Source organism: Magnolia sinica, chromosome 6, assembly GCF_029962835.1.
Source record: "Magnolia sinica isolate HGM2019 chromosome 6, MsV1, whole genome shotgun sequence".
In the NCBI taxonomy this organism is placed as follows: domain Eukaryota; kingdom Viridiplantae; phylum Streptophyta; class Magnoliopsida; order Magnoliales; family Magnoliaceae; genus Magnolia; species Magnolia sinica.
In genome coordinates this window covers 10,914,511-10,928,363 of record NC_080578.1, presented here as the reverse complement: position 1 = coordinate 10,928,363, position 13,853 = coordinate 10,914,511, and the positions used below count along the sequence as shown (strand labels likewise).

The 13,853-nt window shown below is 37.9% G+C and overlaps 1 protein-coding gene across 2 annotated transcripts; it reads right to left on the bottom strand.

Annotated features, from left to right (window-relative positions):
- Positions 1-1,754: 1,754 nt before the first annotated feature.
- On the bottom strand, positions 1,755-13,514 carry LOC131248259 (uncharacterized). 2 transcript variants are annotated; one of them, XM_058248444.1, is made up of 11 exons: positions 13,184-13,514; positions 8,531-8,606; positions 8,236-8,346; positions 7,348-7,464; positions 5,563-5,922; positions 4,054-4,376; positions 3,853-3,976; positions 3,709-3,768; positions 3,475-3,561; positions 2,412-2,552; positions 1,755-2,338 (listed from the first exon to the last, which is right to left on the bottom strand). In XM_058248444.1, the coding sequence occupies exons 1-11, from the start codon at positions 13,288-13,290 to the stop codon at positions 2,009-2,011; spliced, it is 1,836 nt and encodes a 611-aa protein (XP_058104427.1). In that variant the 5' UTR covers positions 13,291-13,514; the 3' UTR covers positions 1,755-2,008. The 2 variants fall into 2 exon arrangements, with proteins under 2 accessions (XP_058104427.1, XP_058104428.1); XM_058248445.1 differs by having other exon boundaries at positions 3,853-3,952; positions 13,184-13,512.
- Positions 13,515-13,853: the final 339 nt, after the last annotated feature.

Below are 13,853 nucleotides of genomic sequence, written 5' to 3'. Positions count from 1 at the left end.
TCCATCCTTTATGCCAGCTCATTTTAGGTCATGAGCCCAAAATCGAAGTATATCCAGAGCTCAAATGGACCACACACCACAGGAAAGTGGGAATTGAAAGCCTACCGTTAAAAACTTCTTGTGGCCACAGAAGTTTTAGATCAAGCTGATAATTACCTCTTCCCTTCATCCAGGCCTGTGTTACTTTATGAACATGGTGGGGCTCACCGCTCACCTGATGAACGGGTTGGATAGCGTATACACTTGGTGGACCCCACATTCCTTCTATGACGTTTCTATGATGGGCATCCTCCTCCCCATTGCCCCCCCACTGCTCCCTTTGGTGTGGCCCTCCTTGAGTTTTTAATCAAACTGACTTTTGAGATCTCTCACTCATCATGGTGGCCCCATACAGCGCTTAAACGCTTGGTAATTACCATTTGGACGTCTGTGATCATTCCCAGGATATTCCAACGTGTCAGCATCCCTTGATCCAGACATCTTCAGTTAATGTAAAGGGGACCTATCCAATGTAGTTAATATGATGGGACCCACCATTGATGAAACCATTCCATATAAGTCCCTTATATTGGAAGATCCTAGCCACCCAACATGTGGCCTTCATTTCGGTCAATGTGGATCACTTCTGCATTTTTTCATCAATCCTCAGGCTACTGAACGGAGGGTGGCGATGGTACCATCAGGAAGTTCTCACGGATCGGACGATCAGATCAATTCTGGACCACTAAACCATTGGCCTCACTTGTAAAAACTGGCCCCAACCATATTATACACACATCAAGCCAGAGGATGCATGGCAAGCTTCCACCATTTTCAAGTACAAATCTCAAGTAATAGATGCAGAGGACAGAGACACTTTATAGGCGTGATCTTGAGATGTGATGCATCCATGACTAGGCTGATGTAGGGTGGGTCATAAACACTTTCATGGCAAAGATGGACCAGAGAAGGCTGATGGGAGGCGGAGATGATCCGGACTGTCAGAACCTTAAAACAGTAGTATCATATGTGCTTTTGGGTAGGAGAGGTTATTTTAGCTGGATTTGCGAGATTCCATTATATTGACGGTTAAAAGTCCATTTTAGTTTTGTTTTTACTATAAATAATAAGTTTTAATTAGATTATAACTTTTGATCCCTTGAGTTGGAGTAGTCATTGCCAAATTAGATACCATCTTTGGCCAAAAACCATGAAGTCTAGTAAGAGTGAAGACCGCCTATAAATAGTAAGTTTACTATTTCTAGTAATTCACATTTTTAGGGAGTTTGAGTCTAAAACTTCGTCCTAATTTGGGCTCATTATTTAAAGGATTGTAATTTCGTTTATTATTATTATTTTTCACCAATCAATTTACTTTGAATGTATTAGAAATTATTTCTATTTTTATCTCTCGTGAATTCGAGAAAGCTCTGTAAGGAGTCCAAAGAGCTCGTGGAATGGGAGTAGTTATTCCCTGAGTAAGATACTGATTGACCTCATCACGTCCTTCTCTATGTCAGCCCTACGAATGGAAAGTCCCGATCATCCAAAGGGACACTTTCCTGTTCATTTTAGCAAATTTCCAAAAGAGCAACATCCATTGCGGCTCATCTATGGCACTTTATCAGTCAATGCAGGCCTTGTTCGAAAAACTCCATGGCCTAAACCTCTGCATTGAAGACAATGTGGGCCATCAGCAACCACCCATGGATTTCATATCATCTGGACTGCAAAAAAGATTAAAACCAGCTATGCATCCAAAAACTGAATGAACATAGATATTCAAATCAATTTAAATATATATTTCATTCAGAATGTGGATATAATCATATTCACATTTTGAATTTTGTCATGGCCCATCATCACAAACATCCTCAATGGCCCACCTGCCCCGTGGTACGTATGTTGTACATTGCACTAACAAATGACTGTTTGGACACTATACAATGAGATGTGCATTAGATCATTCTGTGATGTTCGAACACGGTTCGCCACCTTCATCGAACTTAAGAAAGATAACTGAAGGAATTCATACCCACCATGGTTTTTCCGTCAATTCGCTTGCAAAGACGTACCGGAATCTTGTATCATACGGTAGCCATTCCATGATATGCGACGCCTTTCCCTTGGACTTGGATTCGATGCACTTCTGGATAGCCTCTTGGAGCTTCCTATCAACGCTTTTGGACACCCATGAAAGGAGGTTTTCCAAGCTAATGGATGCATCCTTTGAAAATCTCTCAAGAATCTTGGGAAGAAACACTTTTCGCGACTTATGTACCACCACATTACCTTGAAGGTAATCCCTCTTCGCTGTTTCCAATTCCTCTTTGATGTTTGTGGAAGTGTAGACCCTTAGCTGCACAGAGTTAGATATATAAGAGTCATCACCGAGTTGAATGGAGTTTGAATGTTTGAAGGAAATGGATTACCATGGGATCGGAGGAAGTGCCGCTGCAGAGTGCAAAGCAAACAAAGGGTTGGGATTTCGAGAGTCCGAATCCTAAACCGATGAGTTGTTTTTCTTCTCCAGATTTCTTCCTCATGGCGGTTGAAAGGATGGTTTCGTACCACTGTAAAATGAACTAAAAAGATATGAATAAAATGAACTAGAAAGACATGAATGGATATAGTTAAAGGAGATGGTGCATTCATCTAATTTCATTGTTATTCCTTCTACTGACTAGGCTTATGGGAATTGGTATCTGTTGCTTATGGGAATTGGTATCTGTTACTTGGACAAAATCAAAACTTGGAGGAGTTGATCAATGTCAATGGACTGATGGTTGCTAATCACGATTAGGTTTGCCGAGAGCCAGGATTTTCCAATGATTTTCATGGTTTTCTCCCACACATTTATAAATGGAAATCCTTAACCGCCCTTGATTCACCTTGGGGTGTGTTTGGATACGAGGAATTCCAGGGGCCTTGATTAGACAGTAGCCATTGTTTGGGTAAGATAACAAGGACACCGTTGTCTAATGAAACAGGTATTTGTGCTTATATCTGAATAGGAACTCAGTTTGGATTCCTACTTTCTACAGTAAAGATGGAGTAATCATCACAATTCCCATATCCATGCCTTGGACACCTTGTGTCCAAACACACTCTTAATCTTGAGCTTGATACCAAAATTCATTAGCAACAGCTAATACATTTTTTATCCATTTAAACTCTAGTTTAATGGCCACATGTTAACAATATCTACACCATTTTTCTCCTTTTGCTAATTCCCTAGTACAAAATGTGCGTGTGTGTCTGAGAGAGAGAGAGAGAGAGAGAGAGAGAGAGAGAGAGAGAGAGAGAGAGTAAAAGGGTGAGTGCAGATGGTGGCTCCTTGAATTTTAAATAAATCTGTGCAACTTGGACATGTACAGATGAATCTACATTCAAAACAATCTTGAAAGAAAAGCAGCGGTTTCTATACTGATACAAACGATACGTGAAATGAAAATGACCAAACAGAAAATGATGAAGGAGAAGTTAAGATCATACACGGCCAGTTCGGGGTGTACGGCAGCACAATATGGAATGCTCAATGGAATTGGCACTTATGACATGGCCTCCGATGTTGTAAGCGGCCTGCACTAAACAAAGAAACCCATAAAACACATTGATGGAGATTTTCTTATCCTATTGCATACTTCATGTATCGAATTTCATCCTCTCAAGACCATCACTATCATGAAATAGCCCTGAATTTCTAAAGGAAAGAAGTCCACTCACTACCTTGTGAAACAATGCCATCCTTCTTAGAGAGCTGTTTGGGATCCCATATGCCAAATAAGCCTACATGAAAAATCATAAAACACATCATCATCATCATCTCCATCACAAAAATTCACACGATAAATACAATTTCTGATCTTTTACATGCATAACAAGCGAATTGTACACATTGATCCAAAATGCCACTTTCGCATCATCCTCCATCTGACCCGCACTCACTCTTTCCAATTGCTCCACCAAAATCCTGAAATTGACAAAATGTAGCAATCTTTGAAGCTTTCTAATGGGCCCACATGATAAAAAACAAAATTGAGACCAAAACGGGCATATTTTTATGGGTCTCACCTATAGTTGCTAATGGCATATGACGCACGGGAGTACTGGTTCCTATCCGTTGATATCGAAGATATTTCGAGTACTGATCTGCAAGACCAATCGTGGTCATCTCCGATGCTGCGCCGAGGCTGGACTACATTCGTAGATGATCTGGACAATAGAGGTGAATGGCCTTTGTCAGGCTTTGTAGATGCTGCGCTACGTACCCAGCAATAAATTGCAGCCATGCATCTGACCAACTCCTCAGATAACTTGCTGGGGCACTGGTAGAGATGATCTTTCAACGTACATGCCAAAGAACTCTTCTCTGCAGATGGTGCTTTTCCATGAAACTAAACTCAAGAAGTATAAATGATCAGCTTAACATAGGCAATCATGCTGCATAAAGATTCAACTTAAGGACTGGACCTAAAGCTTACATCAAGAGGAATATTCATATGATCATTGAACTGAGGATATGCAAAGTATAGTTGGGTTTTCAACTTGTCCAAGTGGGGCCCACAGTCGATGGACTGTGCACTGAAAATTTCCTCAATGGGATAATCATGTCTTTTAATTTTTGGCCTTTGAATAGATGGTTAGGAAGAGAAAAACAGCAACTGTCCACATTCACCTGAAAAAAAAGAGGTCCAACATCTCTAGGATCTTCGAATTTGGGAGATTTTTGGGGCATGGTCCACCCATAGAGGGTCCATCAGACCATTTTTTTGAATCTCAGAACCAGGGGCCCAAATAGTCCAAAAGGCGGGGCCCCTGGTTGATGGGAGCACATCCCAAAATTTAGATTAATTCAACAATTTCAAACCCTGATAATGGGGCTTTCGTTTGTTGAATTTGGACACCTGACATTCTCCCCATTTCAAATGTATTTGATAGACATTGATTGAGTACTTAGGATCATCCTTTCATTATAATTTTTGGGGCTACGGCAGACCCACAGAGGACCTGATAATCAGATCCACGTTATAATCCTAACCCAATCAGTGGACATTGTCCGTTCAAATTGGACCTTGACATTTTCTGTTTTAACAATACTGGACATAAATCAGATGGTTAAGAGTCATCTGTTCAGTTCAATTTCTGGGTTATGGCCGATCTGCAATGGACCTCAAAATCAGATTCATCATACAATCCAAGCTACTGAATAATTGGACATTTGTTTGTTGAAGTTGGACCTCTGATCTTTTCTCCATTTTAACTGAACATTTGATGGCCATCACTTGGAAATGTAGGCTAATATGTTCAGTGCCATTTTTTGGTTATGGCGGATTTTCTTTGGGCCTTACAACTTGCACAATCCAAGGGCTATTTCTTTGGTAATCTCATTGAAAATGCATTAAAATTTGGTCAATCTCCCCTGTTTAGTTTAGGTTGAATGTTCACAACTCAACTAATTTGCGTATCCAAACGCAGTGTTAGTATAGAAAAATCAAATGCAGTTCATAACTCCACAGATTCATTTGTAGCAAACAAGCAAAATTTTTATGAGCTGGAAAGAACAAAAGAAGGGTCCCATACCTTCATAGGATCCAAACAATTTCCGTCGATGTGGATGTTACTTTTTCCACCCAACAAGGATGCGTGCTTGGTCTTTGACTGCAACGATGCCTTCTTTTTTCCGGAATCCTTTCCAGAAGATAGAACCTGGAAAGGTTGCAGAGGGAACTTCTTTGAGGAGCAAAACGCACTCGAGATTATGCTTGGGTGTTTTCTTACTTCATTCTTTGTGTGGGCAGGAGAAGTTACGACAGAACTTTGCTGCGATGGAGCCCCACTAAGACACTGTTCAAAAATACTTCTGTAGAGAGAAAGTACATGCTGTTCACGGTTTGCGACCTCTTCTTCAAGTAATTCAATCTCCGCTATAAGTTCTCTTGTCTAAAATGAATCAAATTGTTCAAGTTACTTCCTCTTAAAAGTTAAAAGAGATGTTGAAAATGGAAGCAACGCAGCTACTGCAGACTAGGGTTAAGCGTTTGGATGTACCGACTACCAATAGAAATGGAGTGGGTGGAATCATAATCCTAAAACTCACTGGGTCAACTCAATAATCACTCAAGTCAACTGGACTCATCGAGATTTTGAGCCGATTCAGTGTGAAACTCAGTCCTGGGTCAGGTCGAGTCTCTGTGTCAACCTGACTCAGCTGAACATTGAGTCGTTGATATTTTCAGTTTTCGAACTACAGGTGGAGTTCTTTCCTACTAAAATGATACTTTCTTTCAGTTAGTACATGAAACAAATGAAATATTTGTTTTGGGGGGAAAGAGGAAGACTGGTAATTGCCATTTGGGTTTCATTTTTCATAATGCCTTAAATGCTTGATGAGTTCCAAAGAGAGTTGCCAATTGACATATTCAACCAAATGTCGATTTGGGGGTCTTCAAAATACTGCCTAAAGCAGGCAGCATGTTTATGGGTACCATTGAGAGCTATACAACTACAACCCATACACTTCAGATGACAAATCAAATATCTTTTGTATGATTCAGAAGACTATAGACATGCTCATAAGATGGCTACTTAAATTCACTTCCTGAGGGAAAGTTCAAAAATTATCAAAGATTTTTTAGAGAGGAACTGTATGATGTGCAGCCCATGCCATTGCATGGTATCCACAGTTTTTAAAATTTTACCGGTGAAGCTCTTGGTTCAGTAATGTAGACCACTAATCTGTTTCATCCACCATGGATGGACTATTTCTTCAAAAATCTTCTCGGTAGGACGGTCATAACATTTATAATAGACAGTTACAAAGAGAAATACAGCAACTGTCTACATTCACTCGAAAAAGCTCCCAATATTGATGGCTGGGATCTTCAAGTACATGAGAATTTATGGGCATGGTCTATCCAGGGTTGGTGGGTTGCAAGAGACCATTGATCTTGTTTACCAAATCACAGGTCCCACTTTTTAGAATAATAATTAAAAAAAACCCACATTTTTTTTCCGGGCCAAGAAACCGGATGGGCGGTCTGGCTGATATGATACATGATCTGCATCTTTCCTCAATTTATGACCATGGTTTGGGCTAGTTGTAGGCTAGAATTTTAAGTCCCAATAAATACATGGCCCTGGCCTGGTGAATCTGTGGTAATTTAGTGAAAGATATGAAGAAAATTGATAGGAATCTGTTCTATTTGACATTTTTCATTTGTTATTATTATTTTTTTTTCCAATTATATCCTATAATGTTGTTATTGAAAACCAAGAAGTACAAATCTAGATCAAAACATGAAGATGGTCACCTCCATTGAGCTGCACTGATTAATTAAAGTTCCATGGGCCATACATTAGCCATACCTGAGCAGCAAAATGTCTGTGCCCTGGAGATAGAGTGCTGGAAGCTCGACCCATGGCTCTTTCAAGCATAATGCGCATGGATTTCTCCTGTTGTAAACGCATTTGTAGCTGCTCGATCTGCAAGTTAATCCATTATCGTCTTCTGGCGTTAGTTCAAGAACTGCATAACTGTAGGATATAAAGGTAAAATTAACCTTTGCAGCTTGTTCTTACTGTATTATGGTGCAGATGAGTTGTATTGGACAAATGGACCATCTAGAACCAGACACATTGATCGGACAATTCTAACCATCCAATTAATGTCTTGAAAAATCCACCCTACATACAAGTCCCTATAGAAAAGATCCAATCATCAAAATTGATCGTACGTGGACTATATCTTCGATTGGTTATGACTCTCAAGAATCTATCTAATCTGACAATCTTAAGCATCCAACTGGTGGCTTGGGAAATAGACTGTTGAAACTAAAAAGGCCCATTATTTCAATGGTTAGCTTCATTTGATCAATGTGATTCTAGCATGGTGGATGATGGTGAGTAGGCTGAGATGGACAGTCTGGAGAGTCCATGTGTGTCTCCAATGCAACTCATACACAGTGTAATATAGTGCAAACTAATCATATAGGATCAATCATCCATACATGAATGTAAATATATTTTGAAATTAATTCATGCTTCATTCACTAAAGATGGCTCATCAATTTAAGGGATTTAAACGGAAAAAAAAAAAAGCAGCTTTAGTTAAGAAAGAACTCAAAGAAATATTTGTTTCTCACCAAAAGAAAAGAAAAAATCTGAGTTTTTTGTGTCCTAAAAGAGGAAAAATGAGTTAGAGAAAAAGACATGGTGAGGGCAAAATGATAGATGCGATAGAAAACGAGTGCTTACATCATTCTCCAAAGAAGCTCGAGGGTTCGATGAAACTTCATTGATAGCATCGCTAGAATTATGATGGGCAAGAGTTTCTGCTCCATTCTGCCTCATTAGATTTTGCAACTTCTGCAAATTTAGGAAATGTAGAAAGTATAAATAGCATCAATTTGCTTAGTTATCATGAGAAAAAAGTGTACGTACTATTTCTTTCAAAATTCACACTTGTACAAGTAAATCTGCAGATAAACCTTTGAAATAGAACCAATAGTTCTGTCAAAGGATTAGAAGTGTGCAATTGACTAAAATTCACCTGAGAAACATTTCGATCCTTTCCCGTAGAATGCAGGACTCCTTGTTTTGCAGAATCCAAGTTCCTATCAGAAGCACTGGAAGGAAAAACACCATAATGAGACATTGGTTTTGTTTATTCAAGTAGAACTTGCAATGAGCAAAACATTATTTCAAGGATAGAAATGCAGAAAAAAAACGACTGCCCATCTCAGTCTTCTACTACTGAAATGGAGTCTCATAATCAAAAACCAATTTGGGATATAAAAGTTCAAGCCAAATGCAGGAAAATCCCAAATGCATAGAAACTTCATTCACAGAGAATTTGATACACCCAGAACCATTTCTATGAAATGCAAAAACAATTGCTTCAATCATACATGAGATGTTTGACTGAATCCAATGTTCCAAATTATGTAGTGGAATTATAGGATCGGCTACCTGAGGCTTAGCACAGTACATGTTGGTCTCTAATTATGACTAACCGGGGCATGGGGCCCATGGATTGGTAACCCAGACCATTGGTTTGTTATCACCCCCTGTGGATGGACCATGCCAAAAACCAACATTGGGAGTTTTGGCAGCTCAATGTATACCATTGCTCTGTATCTTCTTAACTGTGCATTTGTAGGACACAAATTGAAAGGTTAAGATTGCCCTATTGAGGATATTTTCAGCAAATGGATCATTGACAGTGTTATATGCCAAAGAATATTTATTTATCTAGATAACCATGGCGGGCTGCACTTGTCAAAAGTGAAAGCCCACCTATCCTGTAACTCCTAACATTGATCAAATTGAAAGGCCAAGATCAGTGAACCATGAAGAGCCACACTTGTTAGAATTGAAAGCTCACCTATTCTGTAACTGTAAGCCTAATTGGGGAATAATGGACGGCACTAGGCATTGATCTTGGAATCGGAAACTTAATCTGAATATCACGTATTTGGATGTGACGCCATCCTTGTTGGTGTTGATGGATGAGGATGGAACTTGATTTTTTTTGTATACGCCATATCGTTTAGGGTGTGATTGCACATTTCAGCCACATCATTATGTTTTGGAATGTAAGGTATGGTGTATTGTGTGACAACACCACAATCTTGTACATATTTAATGAAGTGCCCTGAATTATGCCCCGATTCATCTTATCTTCCATAGTATTTATTATCACAGTGAGATTCAAAAACTTTAATCTTCCTATTGAGTTGATTCTCAATTTTTGTTTTATAGAACTTAAATGCATCTATGGCATTTGATTTCTCATGTATAATGCACAGGTACTTATGAAGAAAGTAATCACTTATAAAGATGATAAGATATTTATGCCCATTTGAAGATGCATTAGGAAACTGTCCGTAGATAATTTGCATCACATCTAAGAATTTTACACTCGTAGTATCATATTTTTTTTCGATTTTAGTTTGCTTGCCCTTGATGCAGTTAATATAGACCCCAGAATCTGAAAATTTCAGATGGTGGAGAATAACTTCTCACCTAAGCTTTTCAAATTAACCTTTAATGAGAGATGCGGCCTAATTGTGTGTGTCATAGCATTGAGAAATTTTTATAGTCCGATCTTTGCTTAGTGCCTTTGTCATTTCCATTTAAAAAACTAATGTTGTAGATGTGTGAGGCATTCGTCTAATTGGTACAGGTTATTAACTAAGTGCCAGAACCAATACATTTAAATCATATAACAAATAGTAAGTTTTCCATCCTTAAATTTAAACATTTAACCACATTTACCTAAATGAGAAATAAAAACTAAATTATGCCTTATGAAAGGCATACAAACAATATCCACCATATCTAAAATATGGATTGAATCTAACCTAATTAAACTTAGAGACTCCAATTGCCTCGACATCTGTCCTTATATCATTGCCCAATAGACTGATTTTTCTTCATCAATTGGTGGCCAACTCATGCAACATATTCTATATGACATTACATATGTAAATAGTAACACTGAAATTTATCCACTAGGAAGTTATTGACACATTGATTAAATTAGATTAAGAAAAGACCAGGGTGAAATTCTTATCCTTCCTGATGAGCTATTCTTTAAACTTGGTGCATTTCTTCTTTTGATAACTTCTTACAGAAGAAGCAATCATTCTTTTTAGCATGCTTTTTCTTTGATTATTCTTCAGGTTGACCCTTACTACTGGCTATAGAACTTGAAGGCATCTATCAGTGTTTTGCTTTCTTCTCTTGATGCCATCATATCTCTGTCTTAGAGGTTATAAGGTATACGCTATGTGTTTTTCTCAATCTACCGAATCACTCTTCCTCTTGAACGTACTATGGAATCAACTCGCTCAATGTCCAATTTTCTTTTTGAGTATTATAATTAGTTTAGAATGTACTAAATTGAGGAGGAAAATAGTTCATAGCTTAGAATACTAGGAGTTCAAACTTCTATCTTTAGGCCTGATGCACGGATTTTCGAAATTACATTGGTCAACTCTCATTTTTTAATTTCGATCAAGAATTTCTTGGCCTTCTCGATGTTGGGTGTGACACTTTTCATTATCTCATAGATCGAGTACTTCATGATTTTGGGATATATTTTATTAGACTTGATCCAAGCGTTATAATGAGCAATTTCTGACTCCGAACTGATGTAAGATGGGTTAGGAGGTTCTTCCTCTTGTAAGGCAAAGACCAAATCCACGCAACCTTAAACAAATCTCAATGGGCTCTTTCCATTTAGGATAATTTAATACTATTAAGGATGGTATAACATTAAATAAAAAAACAATGGTATAACATTGTATTGAGTTATAACTTTGGAAAAGTTTATAGTTGAATGTATAGACAAACATACTCATACATATTAATAAACATGCCGCATCTAAGCAATGTATGAATATAAACTAAACTTTATACTTTTAAAAGAAAGCTTACCCATTGTACTATCATTCAATTGATTGGGACCTTCAATCAAATTAATCAAAAATGATGATGAACCTATTTCATCTATTTTGGCAAGAGCTCAATGTACGTGACTTTTCCTTCGGGTAAAATTACGACGCACTAGAGACTATTGGACATGAAAGTGATCAATGTTGACCATATAAATCTAAAATGCCTGTGAAATGGTTCCTTAAACTTGTATTATTTGCATCAATCACTTCACTACTCGTATCCTGCCAAACAATGACCTTTATTTGTTCTTATCATTGTTCGCTATGAGCATAAATGCAATATTCTTTAAGATATAAAATTGCTGAATTCCACACATATGAGTCTAAAATCAAATACTTTCACCGATTAGGGTCACTTTGGTAGCTAGCAAAACCAATTCTAACATTGAAATCTTAGATTCAATAGTGGCTTCATGGTCCTTTCATGGTCCAACCCTCAACAGACCATTCTAAAGAGGTTTGATTTGGCCTAAGATATAGCTGCGGTCAATATTAGCTCTTAAAGTATGGGTAAAGGCCCTAATTTAGGCCTAATTGGAACTAAATTTTACAATCCCACAAGCAACTGAAATACCGTGATCATCTACCAGGTGAGACCCACCAACTGTTTGTTATTCATATGGGTTAACTTGTACGGAAATGGATTGCGCAAGTATAAAAAATTCCTTAACAATCAAGTTTATTGATCACAGATTAAATCAATCAAAATTTCATGATTGTGCTATCATCAACATGCTACATGCACAATGGATTAGTAGCATAGTGGCACCTTTGTTACACATTCTACTCTCCTATCTTTAAAAATGATTCAAAAAAGGCATTTGGTTTCAAATCACAAAAAAATGGAGAGATTTCAAATTACAACAAAATGAAGAGATTTTGAAACACAACAAAACTGTGTATTTCAAATACCTCCGAATCCATGCTGCCAAACAACTTTTGGATTCCAAAATACACTCAAATCCACATTGCCAAGTGACTACTAATGATCATGTGGGGCCCACCTATTAACATTCATCAAATTAAAAGGTCACAAGTTGAAAGGTTAAGATTCTCCTATTGAGGATATTTTCAGGGCATGGTTCATCGATAGTGGGATGCCATAGAACATTGATCTAGATCACTGAACCATCGAGGGCTGCACTTGTCAGAATTGAAAGCCAACCTATCCTATAACTCCTAACATAAAACCTACAGGTCTCTGGATTTCACACCATTCAAGTTTCTGAGAAGAATAAAATAAAAATAAAAATAAAAATAATCCAAACATCAACTTCTTCTCCAGTTGCATTTCTTAGCGAGTGAATTTTCAAACAAAGAAATATAAAAATTCAAATTTCAAGTAGTTTCTCAAATTCTAGTCACTCACCCAGCCTTGATTAATGAATAGCCAGATGTCTCATTGTTAAAGTGCACCCCAACCACCCCTTGGTGCACGTTAGCAAAACCCGAAACATCTGCCCACCCCATATTCATTACATTTGAGGCTTTTAATTGTCACAATAACCACCAAAAGCAATGAATCTACCAACAACTCAATTCACCCAAAAGAGGAAATAAGCTACTTTCATCTGCTTACATAGCCCATTTCTAGGAATAACACAAAAACATGCAAACATTTAAATAATAATAATAATAATTCCTGCTTTTTTTTTTTTTGATAAAATATCAACCAAGCATCATTTCCTTAAAAACCCATTTCAAGTTCTTCTTCTTCTTCAATAAATAAATAAAAATTCTACCTCTTAGACCGCTTGTGCTGCGAAGAAACAAGGGAAGAACTGCAACCTCCATCCTTTCTTCTTTCCACACCATCTCCATTAACCATAGAGGAACGGGAACCATCCATTTCCCAATCTCTTCAAGGCCTCAAACTACATAAAAAATACTCATCGAGAGAGAAAGAGAGACCATCACATTCTTCTTTCTATATATTTGACATTTAATAACGAGAATAACATCAGTCATCAAAGGAAAGTAATTAGAGAGAATATCTTGGTGGATTTTGCTTTTATTTAAAAAGAAAATGAGTCTTTAAGGAAAGTATGAGCGAATACAGAGTAGCATAGCTGGAGAGAGAGAGAGAGAGAGAATATGGAGTAGCAGCAGGAAAGAAGGCCAACCGCTGTAGAGAGAAATGAATTGAAGGCTTCTCGTGTCGTTGGAGAAATAAATGGTGGAATTTATTGAACTGACACGCTTCCATTCCCTTCCCTCTCTCAAATCCGAGCGCGACTTGGCTGCGACCCGTAACCAGGAATGTGAGTGCAACCCTGAGCGTGGGGCCCACCTAGATGAATGTATTGTATATCCACGCCGTCCATCCGTTTTTACAGATCATTTTATACAAATATGATAAAAATTAAGCAGATAAAACTTTCAACTGGACCATAACACAGGAAACAGTAGTTG